This window comes from Labrus mixtus, chromosome 7 (genome assembly GCF_963584025.1).
Source record: "Labrus mixtus chromosome 7, fLabMix1.1, whole genome shotgun sequence".
Taxonomy (NCBI): domain Eukaryota; kingdom Metazoa; phylum Chordata; class Actinopteri; order Labriformes; family Labridae; genus Labrus; species Labrus mixtus.
In genome coordinates, this window is record NC_083618.1 from 28,243,982 (window position 1) to 28,264,581 (window position 20,600).

The following is a 20,600-nucleotide window of genomic DNA, read 5'->3' on the forward strand; positions in this document are numbered from 1 at the left end:
CTCCATATGATATTAAATAAATATTTAACGATGTTATGAGGAGAGATAATAAGCGGATATCTTGCTAAGATGGTTGTTTCTGGCGTTAAGTTTTGTCTCTGTGTCCCCAGGTACTCCAGATCTTTGTCCTAGTATGTTAAATATGTTATAAGATTTGGGTTAATGTCATGGTAATACCCATTCCTCCGCTGTAAGCTACAAGCCTGTTCTGTTTAGCTTCGTTATTAGATCACATTCAGGCGCCCGTGGTGTATGGTAATCATCGTTAATTGGCCTCTGCGGTAGTTGGAATCTGTCATTTTCGCTCTCCTCACAACAGTTTTATTTGATCTGATTCTGAAGGAATTTACGCCTCTGTGCCCCCGGGGCTGATTTCTTGTCCAAAAAATATGAAAAACAATATGGGTTGTTGCAATAGGTGACATTTATTTGAACTGTTCTCTACCCCAGATTGACAATAACCACTTTATCACATCCCTCTGAGTTTCATTCAGACACAATTGATGTCTGCATAAGACACACTGGGGTTCTACCCGCTGCAATAAAAAACACTAAAGACAATTAAGCACTAAAGAAGTAAGGAGATGCTAGTTATAAAGAGACTACAGGACCTTTGAGACTAAGGACAAGTCACCTGTAAAAAAAAATATCTAAGGTTGACTTCGACATTTTGACCCAAATCACTAAAAACAATTTTCAATGACGGCTCATTTCTGAAAAATCACTCGGCGCTGACAGACGGTGAAGTCGTTCCACCCCGATCCGCCATTGGAGGAAGTGACGGAGACATAATGGGGGGGGGGGGGGGGGGGGGAACGAGCTGACAATATGTAAAGTCTGCAAGGCGGAACAGCACCGTGTGTGTGTGGAGCTCCCACTGGGGGGGTTACACACCACGCCTCCTTGGAAGACCACAATGCCGTGATGCAATATGAATTCACACACTGAGGCACCAATACTATAATGTTACAAATGCAATGTGTAAGTACAGTTCAAGGGCGTAATGAAATCAAGGGAATTTAGTTATGGCTGTAAACGGCAACTTTTTAAAAAGGTCATAATTAAAAACATAAACGATACATTTATGACATATTATAACGATTTATGTATTCAGAAGAAACCATTGGGCATGGAGCCATGGGGGGCCACAATCATGGTAGGAAAGTCAGACCATACTAAGTTAAAAACACATTGTTTTGGTCTTTTGTGATGATCGTTGACTCTTACTGCACATGTTATAACCTCTAATGTGTGCACCAAGTGTTTTTATGAATTACACCGACAACAGTACTTGGCATTCATACATAAAAAAAAAATCACTGGATTTCAAGAGACAAGACCTCACATGATGTATTTCTCTTGTTGTCACCATCCATCTGCTCAGTGCATTCATCTTCCTTCCTTTATGGAAGTCATGCATCACTTTGCTCCACATCCATCTATTGTGATCCACGGGGCTAAAAATAACCCCGCGTGGAGAGGTTTCGGTTTAATAATTGATTCCCTCTACTGGATGCTCACTTTTATTGGAATACCCTCCCGTGACCTCGTATCAGGGAGACCACAAGCCCTCTCCTGGGACTCGGTATAATCCATTTCTGGGCCACACTGGAAACACACCGCAACGGCCATTTATTTCTGTTTCTGAGACGCTGTTTTATGCCTTCCTGCTGTGTGGGAATTTTAGTAATGAGTATCTGTGCCAGCAGATGAAGAAGAAACCGGTTTAAAGGATATTTCATCAGCGTGTTATTGACCATAAACAGTCACAACTGAAGTGTCCATTAATACCATGTGTCTAAAAAACAACCTTTTTTATTGATGTTAATAATAAAGAAATTAATAAAACAATCAGAAAAGGAGAGTAATTACTGACGAACCCAATCCAGACTGGAATCAGACGGCTGCTTTATTACTAATGACTCCTTTTCTTCTTTGTTTCTAAACCTTTAACTGGATATTTCAGGTCAGTGTTTGCTGAAACACTTCTGCTGTTTGGTTGAGTCATTTCTATATTGTGGGCATTTAAATTGGCCTTCAGATTAAAAATAGTTCACAGGAGGCAACAGATTGAGAAGCAAATAAGATTGCAGCGCCCACAAAACTAGTAAAGGTTAGTTTTTTTTTCCTGTATGACACATGCTTCTGCAGATGGGTCATTAGGACGTCTCATCTTTCCCAGGTGTTTAAGCTCGCCTCAAACATCAACACCTTTAACTGTGAATGAATTTCAGCCATGATTATGATTATTTCCTGTGATTGAGCTTGTTAATGCTCCTCGTCCAGTATGGATACGGATGGAGCCTTCTGCCCGTACTCGGCGTTCATTACGTATTTCTGCACGTTTTCTGGACGCTTACATTTTTCAGTCCATACTTGCAATACCACTGGAAATTGTGGGGGGCAGTATCGAGCAGCAAAACACAACAAAGAAGAATACTTTGGAAAATGGCGGAACTTTTTTAAGGAAAGATTATGCACTGTGTTTAAATACATACGTTACCTCCCTTGGCCGCAGGGACAGACAACTGCTACATCACAGCATGGGCGGAGATTTGACAGGAGCTGAGTGACAGCTAGAGAGCAGCAAAGAGAAGTGAGACCACGCCTTCTAGTGGATGATTTTATTAACGCACCATCCCAACGTAAAGGACGCATTGGAGTATATGAGTAGGGAAGGTTATATCGTTGCAATTTAAACACGTAAAAGAAACATAAATGAGCCTTTAGAAGCTGCAAATAGCAGGAGACCTGCATCCTATATTTCTGAATTTTTTGCAAATGCTAACGCTGTGTTACACTGTGGGGTAGAAATATGTAAAAAAGTAAAAGCTGGTGTAATAAATCAGACATTTTATCTAGGTTATATTGTTCTTTATAAAAAGTAAAGCTTTGTTGGAGCACCCTTCATGTGAAATTCTAATGTAATTTATATCCTCTCAAAATGCCTTCGAGCTATACAGATACATTTTTTTTACTCCTGTTTGTGAAGGTTGACAAAGGACAGGAGGAACAAATGCAAGCAACATTAATATCTTTTGTTTTCATTTGTGGTTCTAACACTTTACATTTAATGTATTTTTCTTCAAAGATGCACATAAATTGTCTATAAAAGCTTTCATCAAGGTAAAACCTGTTTTAAAGCTTTCACTGACACATCAAGGATCCACCCTTTAACAATGACCTTGTAGAACTCCATTAGTAGTTCAAGGTTAATGTTCATGAGTTCTGTCAAATGTTTTCTGGAGAATGTGCTCAAGGCAGGAGTTAAAGGTCACATTACATCTGCCTTTTCAACAAAACATGTCTGTGAAGTTTCTTCTTCTAAATCCACTCTGATCCTGTATTTGATCATGTCTATAAACCCCTCTATTTCAGCCCTGCTCAGAACAGGCTGTTTCTGTGTCTGTACCTTTAAATATGTAAATGAGCTGTGTCTGACCACGCCCCCTCTCTGGAAGAGCTTGGGTGTCTCGATCTTTCTCGCATAATGTCGGATTATTTACGGTGAGAAGGCAGACTCAGAGGACAGAACAAACACCTAGCTGTGGGAGTGTCACCCACCTGGGGGAGGGGCTACTGCCCTTTGTGATGTCATGATGGGAAAATCTCCAAAACGGCCTGTTTGAGCACACATTTTCTGAAAAGTGGAGCAGGCAAAAGACGGAGAGGATGGACTTTTCTTATAATTGGGGGGTTTAAAGACAGACTAGGAACACTTAATAAAACACGGTGAAGTGATGTTGCAGCAAGGCATACATTTAGCAAGTTTTCTGCGACAAAAATACAGAGGATTTGCGGTTGTGTGAAGGACGAGGATTCACTGTTGTTACCACAACGTGATGATGCATGACACCATGTGTGTGTGTGTGTGTGTGTGTGTGTGTGTGTGTTTTGCTCTGCTTAATAATTCAGCTTTAATGATTTACTTGGTCAGGAGATTAAGCCTCCTCACTAAGCGGGGCAGCTGTTGTCTCAGGGGAGAAAGATTCAAACTTCACACTCAGCAACATGAACTTGGACTGATGAATGCAGAATAACATTTCCATAAATAATCCAATATTTGAATTCATTTTAGGCAGATTATTTTTTTACTTATTCAATTCCCTGAGCTCCGGACACACTATACACTTACTAGGTACACCTTGCTAGCACCGGGTCGGACCCCCTTTTGCCTTCAGAACTGCCTAAATTCTTCGTGGCATAGATTCAACAAGGTGCTGGAAACATTTCTTTGGAGGTTTCGGTCAATACTGACATGATAGAATCACACAGTTGTTGCAGATTTGTCGGCTGCACACCGATGAGAGGAATCTCCCGTTCCACCGCATCCCAAAGGTGCTCTGTTGGATTCAGATCTGTTGACTGTGGGGGCCGTTTGAGTACTAGTGAACTCACTGTCATGTTCAAGAAACCAGTTTGATATGATATGAGCTTTGTGACTTGGTGTGTTATCCTGCTGGAGGTAGCCAGTAGACATGGTCAGCAACAATGCTCAGGTGTTTAAACGGTGTTCAATCTCGGTTGTAACGAGGGGTTATTTGAGTTACTGTTGCCTTTCTATCAGCTTGAACCAGTCTGGCTATTCTCCTCTGACCTCTGACCTCTGGCATCAACGAGGCAATTTCACCCAGAGAACTGCTGCTCACTGGATATTTTCTGATATCCTAGTTGATTAGCAGTTGCTGAAATACTCACACCAGCACGTCTGGTCTGTTGCTGCCATGTGATTGGCTGATTGGATATTTGCAATAACAAGCAGTTGAACAGCTGTACCTAATAAAGTGGCCGGTGAGAGTATATTCTCCACTGCATCTTTAATAATTGTCATTTTGTTACAAAGCCATCTGGCAAATGTCACGCAGACAAAGCTTTGTTTTCTATGTTCCTGTTTGATTTGATGGACTCACTTCACCAGCCCTTTTTCAGACTGCTTTTTACACAAAAGTGCCATACCTATCATGCTCAGCCGTCAGCGCGTCTTTGATTCCAGTCTGTGAATTCACATTGCATTTTGATGTTGGGGGAGCACGGTGCAGCTCTACATACACACACACACACAAACATGCACGCACACACAGCGCTGTTCTCCCCCGCTGGCTCCACTGATACATTGTCCCCACTCATGCCACTGTTACAACCTCCAAAGACGGTACAGAGGGGGGATCACCTCATCCCCCCATTACACCTCTGCAAAATTCAGACTGAAGGCTAAAGGTCAGATGGGTGTAAATATCACGGCTTGAGAATTATTTAAGGAACTATCTTGAAGTTTTGTTTTGTGTCTGTTTTGTTTATTTATATATTTTATTTTTTTCTAATGGTTTTTTCTTCATTTACTTTATTAATTTATTATTTAATCTCTCTTCTTGCTCTTTGTCCTAGTATGCATGAGGGTGAATGAGACTCCTGGGTAGGCTACTGTGAAAACAGGCTACCTTCGCAGTGGGAATAGGATTCCTGACTCGGTGGGTGGGTATGGGGTTAACTGGGTTGGGCGGGAGAAGGCAGGAATGGGGTTTACAAAAGATGACCACAGTTCAATGTCAACTCTTCTGCCAACTGGATGTTTTCTTGTGATCTGTGCAAACTAATAAAAAGATTTTGGAAGAGAAAAGAAAGAAAAAGAAATATCACGGCTTGAAACGGCAGTCTGAATTTGGCTTTGTAATTCTCTGATGCGCAGCATTTCCAGCCGTAAAGAAATGCACTTCCAACGGTTGGACACTAGGGGGCATTATCCGTATTTTTGCAGATCTAAGGACAACACTCACCTTTTTAAGCGGAAATGAAGAGTTACTATTTGGACAAAAATAATATGTCAACTCATCAAATTGATCCTTTAAGTCATAGATCGTTGAAAGTTGTATAATCTGTTATCTAGTCAAGAGAAATTAGCAATATGTAGATTCAGTCTCCGATTTTAGTTACTTCTTAATGAACAGAGATCGGACATCACAGTTAACAGTCCTTTACCTTCGACTGAGAATTGGGATTGACTCGATGAATGCTGCAGCCTGGTGCTGTTTATATTCACAATAATCGATTACACAGTGACGGGCAGCCCTGATCAATACGTGGGGTGTGATGAGCGGTTTGGCCTGACCCCCTGCTTGCTCTCATCTCCTCTGAGCTCCCCCCCCCCCCTTGCAGAGGCTTTAGGCCCCTCTGTATGCAAAGAACGGAGGTGGGAAAAGTTTTCCCTCTCTCCCTGTCTGCCTCTTGAGTGACTTCACATTAAGTCAGAGTTTGAAAAAGCATCCATAACAACAGAGCAGCTCTGCAGATCTGTGAATAAACAACAGCACTGTTCTCCTTCCCCTGAATCCACTGGGAGACGTTTTGGCCTCAACATGGCAGCAGAACTCGTTGTGCTCATTTGGAAAACTCTGGAAGTATATTTCCTTTCTGATTTCACCTCATAAATTCTTCAGGACGTCTTGTTTTTTAAGCATTGAACCACACAAAAGAAAGGTTGAGCTGAATAATGAGTTTTGACGATGGATAGGAGGAAAATAGACGGGAAGCAACAATGAAATTTGAGTCAATTCAATACATGCTCAGTCCATTTTCAGTATTAAAACCTAAAGAAATGAGTCCCTGATGGTTTGTCTAATAGCAGGATATAGTAATATAGTAATACAAAGTGATGGTTAAGTTGATTATGAAATGATATTGAACATTTTAGCTGTGATTCAGCATTCAGATTTCAGCCTCTGGACAATCATCTTTTTAATCCCAAACTGTGAAATTATCAGAGAGCGAGACTTGATGCAGCAGTTGGGGTTTAATTACTTTTGCTGGAGGGCAGTTTGGTAATGTTTGAGAGGCAAGCTGTGTTTGTTTACTCTGCCCGACTTGATCCTCATCTACAAAACTGTCTCAATCTTTTATAGGCACCGCGGATTTCACCATAAACTTGGAAAAAGAAAACGTACAAAGCATGCTGACATGAGCTACTTTATGTTTAATTGTGCCTGCGTGTGATTTAATGAAGCATCCTGACAGAACAACATGAAGTTAGATCTTTTATGAAGTTAACAGATGCTAAGTTTCTTCTTCAGATCTCTACAGCATGTAACAGTTATGTCACTGGTCTGAGGTGCCAGTATCCTGTACGGAGGCAATGGTCCTCCAAGTGGGCGGCCTGGGTTTGAATCCCACTCGTCTTCCCCCTATTTCTGACACTATGCTCCGCGCTATCTCTAAAAAAATAAAGACATGAAAAGCCCCCCCACAAAAAAACCCCCAAAAAACATTTAAATAAAAGTGGGTAGCGTGGTCCGTGGGCTGAATGATGTCAAGGGGGCGGGCCATTACACCTGTCAATCATTTCACTGTGGAAGTAATTGGAGGAGGATGATACAGTACAGGTTTGTAAAAAAAAAAAAAAAGCCCTTTTAAAAAGATTATGTGTTTTTTCTTGTGACTACTCTATGATCCAGTGAAACTTAAAAACACTCTGTTGGAAGTTTTTTCCCATCTTCTCATCTGTATTATCTGAGAAAGGGAAGGCTTAGCCCTGCCCATTTATAGCAGCCGTCTCTGGTCATGTGGATAACAAAAATGTGCTCTGCCTTTTTTTTAAGAAAGCAGACACTCTGATTTAATTCTAAATTGACAAAAATAATTAATACTATTAATAAAAACATATTTCTGGAACATTATTCTATTCATAAATTTACCTGATGACACAAAGGCTTCTGCAGTCCAAATTCAAAACATTGTAGTAAAATGTCTCCTCCCGCCCCTTCCTCCCGAGAGTCGAGATGCAGACACTGAAGCTTCACTTTATCTCCTTCATCTCCAATATTGATCCTAGTTTGAGCACGTTTCTGCTCGTGGAGCTTATTAGAAACATGCAGAGGCTTTTTAGGTCGGGTACAATCACTTCTATCTGAAGCATATTCTTCACCATCGCTGCAACACCTGTTGGCTTGCTGTTTGACTGGTAAACCAACAGGTGAGGGTAAAACGGCCGTGTGGGGGTCGCCTTAAAACCGCCTACCTTCTCTGGTCCAAACAAATCCAGAGCATTCAGGAGCAGAATCTAAAGTTAGAAGGAGGACATACTGGCTGCTGCATTGTTTTCAGAGAAGCCAGCACTTCAACATAACATGTTTCCTTTAATGTCTGATCAGATAGTAAGCTCATTTATCATTTATTTTAATAGATATCTTACAGATTGCTCCTTAAAGTTTCTCTTTTTTCATCAATTGTTTTGATTGGTAGTTTACAGTTTAGGAGACAAAAACATGAGATATTTTGAGCTGCTGAAACTGCTGATTCATCATCATTTTGGTGTTGGTCCTGTAGACAATTGCTTTTATAGTAATCAGCTCCGACTGGGGGGTTTTCAAACCTGGTGGGTATGAGTCAGTGGACCAAAATACAAAAGGTTTTGATTGAAGTCATTCCCTGATGTAACAGAGGAGAGAGACAGCAGCAGTGCTTTAAAGGCAGAGAGATGTTCCCACTTACACATCAAAGCGCAGGTTCTGCTTCTCTTCAAAGAAGAAATCAAGGACAAACTTCCTCACAAAGTCGGGGTTCAGCGTGTTATCGATCACTTCTGTCCGACCAAACTGTAAAAAAAACAAAAAAAACAGAGACGAGACGAGACAGAGAGGAAGAGAAGAGTCAACATGAGAAATGATCAGTCGGTACATGTGCTCAGAAGGGAAGCATCAAACACTTACTACATGGTACATGGTGTTAACCTGATTATCAAGACAGCACTCAAACTTGTAAACTAGTTAAGTCTGCTTTGAGCAACTTGGAGTCATTTAAATTAAAGTTAAATGACCCACTTACATGTTTGGGTATGTTAAGACTTTTCCCATCAGCTGCACAGGTTAAATTCTTTGATATTTTATAATTATTAATAAATATTCAGGTGTCATCTAAAACAGTGGTTGTCACCTCGTCTAGGCCCCACCACCGACTCCTCCATGAGAAATCGCGCCCCAAGTTTCTGATATTTTTCAATCAGATTTCTTTAATGCAAAGTTGTGCAGTATAGAAGGTAAACAACTTGTTATGGAAGAAAGTAACCGAACAAATCAAACAAGTTTAAAAAGCGATTTGTAGACTTTTTGACGCCAGGCACACATTCCTGACCCACTAAAAACGGCTCCGCGACCCACTTTTGGGTCCCGACCCACCAGTTGAGAACCACTGATCTGAAACAAAAGTTTCTGTGCGAGGGTCAGATATTAGAGAAAAATGACTTTTAATGTGTTAACTCATGTTTGCCATTAGAGACGTCTTACTGTAAAAAGGATTAATCATTCAGTGACATAAGAAGTTGGTTTTAAACTCATAAGCGCAGTATAGATAGGGGAAGGAGGTTAAAGGTATAATATGTAGATTTTTATTAGAATGATAACATTAAAATATCTTAATTAATAAAAAATGGACTAAGCCTTTGTTATATATATTTTAGTGTTGAGTACTGACATTACCTCAAATATTTCCAACATCAAAGCCAGAGAAATCCTTCATTTTATAGTCATAACAGGACGTGTCTTGTCTTTGGGGCGGCCATGACCGACACATGTTTATCGTTGCCAAGGAAACACCGGATGTTACGTCAAAGACCGCTGCATAAGGAAGCAGGGATCGCCACTGAAAGCTGTCGTTCTGTTGCTGTTTGTGCTGCTGTGAGAAAAATGTCATGAACATTACATCAGCTCGTCAGTAAACATATTCTCTTCCTCGGGTCATTTCCCCCCCCCCCCGTTCATCTTGACTGAGGTCAACGCAGAGTTCATTTTTAGGGGGAGGGAGGAGCAGAGAGAATCACTCCCATGATTCCCCGCCAGTCTCGATGTCATCTTTTTTTTTAACGTTTTGATTGAGAGCCCCCTGGTGGCAGAATGTACATGCTGTGTGTTTAAATCGTTGTTAATAAAGCACTTAGACCTCAAATATATTTCCCACATTGTATTCCAAAGAAAGTCCCTTTAATCTATCAGCTTGAGCATAAACCTGAACGACTAAAACACAAAATGTGGGGATAATTGGACATGTTGCTGCAGGAGCTGGGGATCAAACCCTCGACCTTCCGGTTAGGAGACGACTGACTCTACCAACACAGCAGCCGCCCTAATATGGTAGTATATATGGATTTAATGGGACTTAGCTATAAAGACATCCCGGGGTAATGAAAACCTGGCTGCAGAGGAGGAACAGGAAAACTGACGTTGACAGGAAATCACTACATTACATCACTATTTTTCTCACCTTTGACAACAGCACACTAATATGCCAACACTTTGTGTCACACTGTGATGAACGATCAACGCTTCCTCTCACACAAGTGACTCTCTTGTTGATTGTTCTCCAATCACAGACTCATTCCTCCACTCAAGACACGAGGCTGTCAGGCCGGTGACAGAGATGAGCTATTGATTTGATATTTTCTTCATGTAGTTACTTCTACATGAAGCTGCAGGTATATACTTTAAGATATAATAATATATTATTAACAGAGTTCAGTCGTTTTCAGGGTATCACTTTAGTATTTTCAGTATTGTCTGATTGAAGGAGGAAACCCAGCTCTGCTTTATTCTGGATCACATCAATAGTATGACAAATCCCATTCACATGATAATGAGTAGTTTGTACTAAATCCAATCCTGTGAGGGCACAGATGAACAGTGGTCATTTTCTGATTGGCGGCACGGCTGTTGAAACAGACTTTGCCTAAATTGGAATTTGTAATATCCTTTATTCGTGTAGTTTAAAACCGGCTTTTTATGTCTTGAAACATAGTAAATCAGCAGATGCAAACATAAAGCTTAGGGAAAGCATTCTTGATGGAAATGAACAAATGACTTTTACAGCTGAGGTGTTTTGTAATTGATTTGCAACCCAATTAAGATCAACGATTTGGTGGCTCCTCGCTTTGAACACTAAATCAATAGAAATAAATCAACTTAAATAGACACAAGGGGACGTGGACAAGAAGTAAGGCTTAATTTATGCAATTTGTAAAAGTGGCTGATGGGAGTTCCAGACATGAATCTTTCCTCTCTCTCTCTCTCTCTCTCTCTCGCTCTGTGTCTCTCTTTAACTTGATGTCAATTTGCCGACGTCCCAAAAAGACATGAAACACAAAAGGGTTTTGTTTTTAATCTTCATAAAGTGAAGCGTATGCTAGGGAAGCACTTTAATCCATTGAAACATATTCTACTACAATGCGTACATGACATGTATTTATATTTAAATGCCAGATGTAAAAAAAGGATCAAGCACCTACATACTTTACAGCGCAGACACATAAGAAACCTCCTCCCTCCTTCAGTGTATCATCTTTGGAAAGACTCCTCCGCTGCTCTGCGGAGCCTTGAATTAGAGCCCCCTTGTTTCATATTTACTTCTTAACTGTTCTCCCTGGCTTCACAGAGCAAGAGCCCTGGATTTGTGGGGCTGGAGGGGGGGGCGCAGACCTCTTGGCTTACTGTTGCATCACCATCTTTGATCCGGCAGTGACAGCAGCATACTGTGAAGTCCATACTGCTGCACTGCTTCACATAAATACGGATCCAGAACAAAGGACCTGCAGGGAGTTCATTTTTCAGAAGTGCTTCCAAAAGCTGTCAGGTTTTTTTTTTCTTCTTTGAAACAAACAGAACAGAAGAGCAGGAAAAAACACACGAGAGACAAATTGAATCCTCAGGGAGAGAGCAAATATAGATTTAATAAAATACTTTTTATACTGATTAGAAATGATTTAATAGACTGTGGTAGTCCCCGTGTTCCCCGCCTGAGCCTGTCCCTTTAAGCAGGAGGCTTACAGTATGGGTAATGTAGGCGGCGAGAAGTTGTGATTGAGTCTCCCGCTTTGGTCTAAGGTGTCTGAAAATAAAGTGACCCGGTTCAGATGATGTACTCCGTCTCTCCTCCTACTTTATACGCTGAATAAACCCGGACTGCTTGTTAGCAGCCTAAAGAGCCGAGCGGCTGTCCTGTACGACGGTGAGGGACGACGAAGCTGAAAACAAGGTAACACCCGAGAGGAAAATATGAGCTTTTGTACTGAAAATCAAAAGACGGCAGCAAAGTAAATGGAAAGTTTAGGCTTTTGTGGAACTACAAACTGACTGGTATTCATGTTTTCCCGACTTGGTGTTATTCATATCCACAAAAACAGTAGCACACTCTTTCTTTTTATGTTATATCTTCGTTGTTTCATAACTTCTACACCATTTTTTTGCTTCCATACAGACATGTTTTTATAACTTTTATTTAATGCCTGGCCCCAGAGAAAAATATTTTAAAAACATATTTTGAACATTTGAGAGACTCCACACATGACGACACATAATGATGGATTAAGCAGTTTTGTTCTTAAAGTGTTTGTTAGAGAGCAACGATGTGACCACACACTGACAGTCCCAAATCTCCAAACTGGAAATGTTTAGAGAAAAACAAACATGGGAAGAATTTGTGATCATTTTTAAGACTACTTTTTTACTGAAAGTTCCCGAAGAAAGAAGTTAAACTTTGGATAAAGATGAGGAGAAGTTGTGTGAAGATGGGCTGTACATGTTCCTTAGGTGAGTAAGTAACTGATTTACTGAAAGCGGAAACCTGCAAAAATGAGGCTAATGCAGTTTGTCGAGAGTCTGCTTGAGGCTGCTGCAAGAGCACCAAAAGTCACTTTCACACCACATTCAAAAAAACCTGTTTTTTTTTTTTTTATGGCAGAAATGAACATGTTTACAGCCTGGTACAAAAAAAGATATAACCATGATTAGTTATTGTCCTCCAAAGCCCCCTGCAGTAACAGATATGTGACGTCACTCACGCTCTGGCCTTTAATATTTACAGTGTATGATTTGCTTCTGTCTTTAGTCAGTTCGCTTCCCAACTGGCTATCGTTTTGTTCAAGGTGAAAATCTACTGTAAAGAGAGCATGCTCGGCTGCCCTCTGGTGTCAACCCACACATCAGGGGATCGGATCGCAAATATTAAACAAGTGAAATATTTAGGATTTGAAATCGGGACGCTCCTGAAATCCTTCCGATCAGACCGCATCGGAAGCAAAACCAAATCACAGGACAAACTCAGATAATCTCAAGGCCATTAAAAAGTTGTGACTTTGCTGATGTCAGAGGGGAATAAAATACAGCGCGTTTCGATTGAGCAGGCTGAATAGAGCTATACTGTAGTTTGAGCTATAGCTGCAACCCACTCAGCTCCCTCGTGTAGAAACTGTCCTTTCAGCATGAAAATGGGGAACGCCTTCCAGCATGAGAAGGGGACGATCTGTTTTTCATGGCTAAAACAGCTCTCCACCACAGTGTCATGGGTGACTAGAGCGCTTTCCACCAATTCAGAGCGCCGGGCGTGCATGTCTTTGGACTTTGGGATAAAACTGAAGCACACAAAAGGAAATCCATGCAGGGTCAGGATGTAAAGCCTGAGCCTTCATTCTGTGCAGCAATAGTGCTAACAACTGCCTCCATGTGATGTCCATACTGTGAAGTCTGAGTGTTTTTTATCCCAGACAGAAACAACACTATGCTGAGGAGCTGGGTCATCTCTTTTGAGTCAGCTTTGATCCCTGGAGGAGTGGATTTCTTTAAGCAATGCGATATCTTCAGTTCAAACCAATCTGCTCATGGGGGAAACATGGGCAACACAAAGGCTTCTGAGCAGTGCTGTGGCCTTTGTATGCAGCCCTATCTGCTAGAAAATACATTTATACAAGCACTTATTATCAAGGACTACATCAAGATCAAGGTTTCTTTATTCGTCTCCCTATAGGGAGAAATTTGTCTCGGATGCTGGGAAATTGCTGCATGGACAATACATCGAAAACAACATAAAAACAGTAATTACAAATGTGTAAAAACATTTAGCTTATCCGTGCTACAGTTTACCCAAGTGTCTGCTTAAGTATCCATACACACACACACACACACACACACACACACTCACTCCTACAATTACAGGCGCATGCACATGTACACATGCCACTCCAAACACTTACGGTTTCATACATATATACATGGCAACAGTTACCGGTACATTGGGGGCCTCCTGTTTTTCCGTTCATCCTCTATTTTTTTTGCTCATTACATATTGCGGGAAAACAATGCCAGTTCAAATACATCTTTTCCTGATTGACTGTCTATTGTGGAATTGGAATAAGAAGGAAGAAATAAAAAATTTTGTCATGCAATCAGGTAAAAATATTTTGTTTATGTGTGTTATAGAACCGTTCCAAATGTTCTCAGGGAACGGGTATTGTAATATAATTTTTTTAAAACGCTCACAGACAGTGAGGATAGTGGAGACTCTCTCCTCTCATTGAGCTCTGACTGCCACCAAAACGAGGCTCCGCAGCAGAGAGGAAGTTAGGAACACTATGACCACCTTGTCTCCGGAAAACAGGCTCAGGGCTCACACTGATGATGAGTTAAGTTTTCTCTTTCAAGTGTTTCATACAATAGTTTGGGTTGCATTGTGCTTTTACTGTACGTCATATATCTCACCATGAGATTAGTATTATTAGAGCCGTTTTCACATATGCTGCTCCGGATATTATTAAAACAGGTAAGACTTGACGTAAAAAAATAAATAAAAAGCAGACGAAGCAACAGAGTCCGCTATACAATGCTATTATGAGAACATTTGCCTTTATTTCAATGCTCCGTGTCGTTCGGCGGAATCAAAATGTCACCAAAAGAGCGGAGAACAACATACTGACGAACAGAAAACAAAATGCAGACGTTTAATTATATGTGCGGAGATCGTAGCGGTCGTGGGCAGACGGACTCCAGTCACAGTGTATAAACATCACTCCCCCCTCCAGTTGGCTCTAGCTATATTCTCCAGATAAAATCCTGCTGCGTTCTCAGCCCCCTCGGACGGAAATTCTGCTGTTACACATATAGCTCCTCCTGGAAATAGTTTTTCAGGAGTTTTCTGCCAGCGTGAAAGCCCCATAAGGTTGCCAAAAGGTTCTGAAATATAATGACACAAGCTGTAGCTACAAGCTAATCGTATCTGCATGATGGACCAAGAGAAACAGTTCAATCAGCACCTCCAGCTGATGATCAGTGCAGAGGAAAAGCAGGTTCTCTATGTCAGTATGTACGACTTTAGAGAAACACGTCATCTTTGACATTGTGCACTTGTGACAAGCAGGACACATTTGATGCTGTATTGATATTGTCAGATTCTGATTGTTTAGCTTGGATAGAACATTTGTCTTGTATGCAAGTGAAAGGATCTTTTCTTTTTTTAAAAACAATCATAGTTCCAAAAATTGGAATCACTTACTATGACTGTCAATCCACTGTGCTGGCTTTTTCTACCAATTTTCCTTCCTTCTCCTTAAGCACAGATACTTATATGTAAATTTTACAGAGCTGGTGCAACAAAGAGGATTACAGTTTTGAATGTGCAAATGGCCTTTTTGCTTGAATGAAATTAGAGGGAAGAAATGTTCATTTGTTTCGTGCTACAGGGCCAAACCTTTTATTTATGTAATTCTTAAAGAAATGTAAAAAAAAAAAACTGTGACAATAAAACATCATTGTCTTGTTAAATACGGTGGCCAACAGGTGCAAAAGCTCGGCATTCATAAAAAGGCGCAGCATATTTAGAAATGCTGCACATTCAAAAGCAAATGCAAACGTCCAAAAACAAATGAAAACAGACATGCTGCAAAAATCTTAAACAACTGCATTAACATCAAACGCACTACAAACAGCCTAAATAAAACATAAAAAGTCAAAAACACACTTCAGAACAACTGCAAATGCTGCAAATCCAGCCTGTTCAGCAGTAGTCCTCCAGGCCTGTAGGGGAACTCTGTTTGTTATCAACAGGAGAGATTGAGGGAGATAAGCACTGAAAGTTTTGTTTAGTTAAAGTTGCATCACGAACGCCGGAGAATAATATAAATATCAAAGACAGTGGCAAATTATAGAGTCTTTTGGGGCCCTGCAATGGCGACTTTGACTCCCGGTGGTGTGCACTCGACTCGGTTACGCTGCTGTCGTTTTATGTTGTGTCTGCCCTCAGGTGCCCCCTAATGGCCATGGGGCCCCAAGCAGTTGCCTGCCCTGTCTGTTGATAATCAGCGCCCTATGATTACAGCAACAAGGAGATTTAAAGGGAGTCCGGTGTGGATTTGGACACCAAGGATGAGACAGCTGAGCGGGGCTTCTGCTGCTGCCTGGAGCTGGATGATAGCATGTTGGTGATAACAGCTCTATGTCACTTGTGCAAGTATTAGTTTCTTTTAAAAAATCTCTTCCTTCTGTATTATAAATGTCTTAACATGTTACTCTCCATGAATGTTTGGCATGAATTATTTTTATAAAGGCTTTTTCAACCAATCTGACACCTACCCCCCAGCAGGGGTTAACATGAATATAAAAAACTACATAGAAACAAGAAATCTTCTGTCTGATGGTCTAGTTTGCTTTTCTAGGTAAAGAGGCATCAATTGTAATTTCCATATGTTTCATAGCCAGCTACAAACTTCTCATGGGAACTTTAAATCCCTGCAGCCACGCAGAAGCAACACGAGCAATGTTGTACCCATGCATCCATCCATCATTATATATACCACTTTTCCCATTCTGGGTCACTAAGGGGCTGGAGACGATACACCCTGATGTAACTAATCTAAAAGAAAAAAGAAGGTAATGTAAGTATACATTCATCAAACTCTGATCAACCATCTTGAGGCTAATGCAAAGTAACCAGTAAAAATGTCCTGGATGTTTTGGCTCTTTTCCTCGCATGCTGCTGAGTGGCATCAAGTTCAATCAAACATGACGCAGCAAAGAAGAAAAGGAGTCTGTAATGAGTTCAGACGAAGTATTCTCTTTGTGGCTGAAGAATTAAGTGAAACTTGAGGGATTCCAACACAAGAGAATACATTATTTTTTCTTCGAGTGTGTGCATGTATGTGTGTGTGTGTATGCATGTATGTGTGTGTATGTATGAATGTGTGTGTCTCAGCAGGATAGTGGGGTGTGCATGAACACAGTCAGGCAACACCACGTCATTCAGGGTGGCTTTCCTCCGTATTTGAGTCTACTGCATCTATAATGAACTGTCTGCAAGTCGAGGAGAGTGTAGTCAGAAAGGAAGCAGGACGGAGACAGACAGAGGGCGAGTCGGTCCCAACGGATCAGGGATCCAAAAATGCACCGAGGATTTGGACACAAAATGACAGTTGAAACGGGGGAAAGCATCATTATTATTGTTATTCCCCAGAAGTTGTTGGAAAAAAAGTAGGTTAGCATGGCTGTGTGCCTTCTGGGGGGACAGGTTAGGCTGGCAGGCAGGCACTGTCAGAAATGAGCTAATGAAGCATGGGAGAGAGGGAGAGAGAGAGAGAGAGAGAGAGAGAGAGAGAGAGAGGCAGCAGAGTCGACTGGAGACACTTCTTCAAGTAACACATTACAGAAAAAAACAACTAATAACTTTTCCAGGGCCAGACCAGGCTCTCCTGGGGCCCCGGCAACTTCCATTTTCAAATAAACAAGATTTAAAAAAAGAATCATTCTCAAGGTCTTGAGAAAGTGTGGCCTGTTGTTTAGAACATTTCTTATACTAAGCATCAAGCAGTGAAATGCTGTGCAATGATCAAAATGCACTGTTCCTACATTTCCAGAGAGAAAAACTGGGAGAGAATGGTGAACTCAATTAAAGCACTCAAAAAAACGTCGTATCAGCGCAGCTAGTGACCGTTTCATTATCTTTATTTTGCCTTTATTTAACCAGGAAGGTCATTAAGAACAGATTCTTATTTACAACCACGGCCTGGCAAAAGACAGAAGCCTTTTGAGGGGGGGGGGGGGTGCACAGTTAGAAGATAGCAGCATACAACATTTCCATTTCATCCTCTGAGCTGATCGTTGGATGTGGAAGTAGGAAGAGCGCCGTCGTTGGCGTCTCAGAAATAACAAAAAACATCCACACAGTTAGCACGATTGGCTTATAGTTTGCGAGTGGCTGCTTCTTCTTCTTTCTGTTTTTTTTTTTTAGCAGATTTGCAAACCATCTATGTGCATACTGCCACCTGCTGGATCGGACTGTGTACAAACGCAAGCGTACAGCAGGATGTAACTAATGTGAACGCAGAGCAGCGGGGGAGAGGGGGAGGGGGGAGGGGGGAACATTCATCAAAACAATCACTCCTAATGTTAAAACAGCCCTAGAATATTCCAAGTTTCACAGAAATAATCAAGGGAACCCAAAAGGGGGCCGACTGTCAGTTTATTTAGGGGCCTCTCCGGACTATAAGGTTCTAAACAGCTGCTTAATTTGTTTCTACCTCAGGACAGCTTTATTTTGCTTTTTACCAATGACAAGTACCACGGGAGAATACTAGTTTCATAACCCAAATTATGTTCAATCTACAAGGAATCTTGTGTACGTGCAAAATAATTAACTTATAGTTAAGGCTGTAGAATAGTGGTTCCAGTAAACCTTCTTTCCCCTGGAGCCCCCTGGACCGTCGCAGAGTTGCAGCGAGTTAAAGTGGTGCAATTTAGAGAAAGTACAACTCCAACAAACCAGGAAGTAAAACTATTTCTGATAAGAGGAAAGAGAGAGAGGTGTTTTGGGTAACAAGCCGAGCGCAGAGAGAGATGAGAGCTGGTGGGAGATGGGTTTCATATAATGGAATATGAGTGTCTTTGTCTCTCTACACACACACACACTAACTCTCTCTCTCACACACACACACTGACGAGGTATCGTTTAATGAGCTCTGTTTTCAACAGCTTCTCCTCTTGTTGGGTAACTTTCCTCTGCAGTTTCTTCCACCTTAAAAAAAAAATGATCAAGTCAGTTTGTTTTTGGCAGAGCTGTAATTATTTTCTCCACATTAATGTGAGAATAAGATTTCTGCTAATTGCATCAAAAAAAATGCCGGAGGCCCAATCTGCCAATGTGTTCAGACAGCCCACGTACTACAAGCTGGTTACAATACATGTGCCGCAGGGGACGCTTGCTTGTTTCCTCTTGCTTGTTGACAGACAGCTATATTACTGTCCAAGGAGACTGTAAACAGAGGAAGTGGGCAGCTGAGTGGGACCTGGAACCATATGGAAGAGCTCCAACTGTGGCTGGACTCCAACCTGGCAACCCAGGCCTGAAGAAAGCTCCTCTGCTCTTCAATCAGCCCAGATTTATAAAAATAAAGAGCATGCAGAAAACATGTTCACAGCCACACCATGTGCCTATGTTGCTGCAGTGAAAAGGACCGGTAAGAGGGGGGGTGGGGGGGGATTTGGCTCTCTGCTGAAATAGGGGCGGTAAGGGAAGTAAAGTTTAGCATGCTCCCAGATAAACTTTTATCTTCAAACAGAAGCAAGAGGCTGATTATTTTCAAACTAGGATATCTTTGCTTAGATGGAGGCTTGAGAGTTTATCCTGCACAGTTTCTAAATCGATGATAGGATTACTGCTCTATCCCTCGCAGCAAAATGAAATGTTCCTCTCCGTAGACTCTGAAGTTTGTAAAGTTTACCTCCATGAGAATTGCAGAAATCGTTTTTTAGTCAGACACTATCTGAGCTGGAGAGGAAGGAAGAAGGAGAAGGAGAAGGAATAAAGGAGAGTGAAGGACAAGGATCATTTGTTGCCTCTCTTGTAAACTTCTCTGCATGTAGCTGTAGCTCATAGACTGTATAAGTGACATCCACCACTGGTTTGTGGACTGCTGTTTTGAAGACTTGAGTCCAACGGGGTCGTTGCCAGCTTTAAGCGTTGCCATGTGAGGGTAAGGGGGAAAAGTGCACTGTTTTTTCACACTTTTGCACACCTTACATTTCTAGAATATTTCAGGTAGACTGCCCCTGAAATCCTCCTAACTTGTTTGTTCACACATGCACCTCACAGCGAAAGGCTATCCCTGTTAGACGGGGGAGAGGGAGAGGGAGGGAGGTGGTCTCAGGAGGCAAAACATTACATAAAAAGAACAAGGCAGAAGTGGTGGACAAGTCCATCATACATCACAATAACTAAATGTTTGCCTCTATATCAATGCTTCCTGTAGTTCGACACAATCCCAATATCAACAAAAGAATGCAGAATAACTTACTGGTGAACGGAAAAAATCATAATGAAGCAGGTTCAATACATCCTACAATTCACTTAGCAGACACTTTTATCCAAAGCGACGTACATCAGAGAGTAAGAACAACACAAGCAAGGATCTAGAAAAAAGGGAACAATGTCAGTAAGAGCAAACGATCAGCTTTGAGTCTGATTGGACACACAGGTGCTGACAGGAAGTGACCAGAGGCAAAGCACAACATTGAGGGCAGTTCTTGAGAGCTCTAATCAGTATAGAAACCATCTTATAAGTCGTCGTTATCAAACAAAAACCATCGTCATTACCATCATCATCATCAATAATATGGAGACCATCATCATTAAGTTAGTAGGTATTCATGAAAGAGCTGGGTCTTTAGCTTTTTCTTAAAGGTGCAGAGGGACTCTGCAGATCGAATGGAGTTTGGAAGTTTGTTCCACCACCGGGGGGCGACAGAGGAGATGCATTGAGATCACACCGGTCACGTGCATACAGTACAGTCTATGGTCGAGCACAAGCA

At 41.4% G+C, this 20,600-nt stretch overlaps 2 protein-coding genes across 2 annotated transcripts in view; one reads left to right on the forward strand and one right to left on the reverse strand.

Annotated features, from left to right (window-relative positions):
• The window catches only part of LOC132977113 (zinc finger and BTB domain-containing protein 49-like), a 273,628-nt gene that overhangs the window by 214,686 nt on the left and 38,342 nt on the right, over nt 1-20,600 (forward strand). The window lies entirely within an intron of this gene.
• The window catches only part of LOC132977117 (copine-9-like), a 144,651-nt gene that overhangs the window by 89,277 nt on the left and 34,774 nt on the right, over nt 1-20,600 (reverse strand). The window contains exon 4 of the mRNA XM_061041527.1: nt 8,482-8,585. Within this exon, the coding sequence (XP_060897510.1) occupies nt 8,482-8,585 (104 nt within the window). The remainder of the gene's footprint in view (nt 1-8,481; nt 8,586-20,600) is intronic.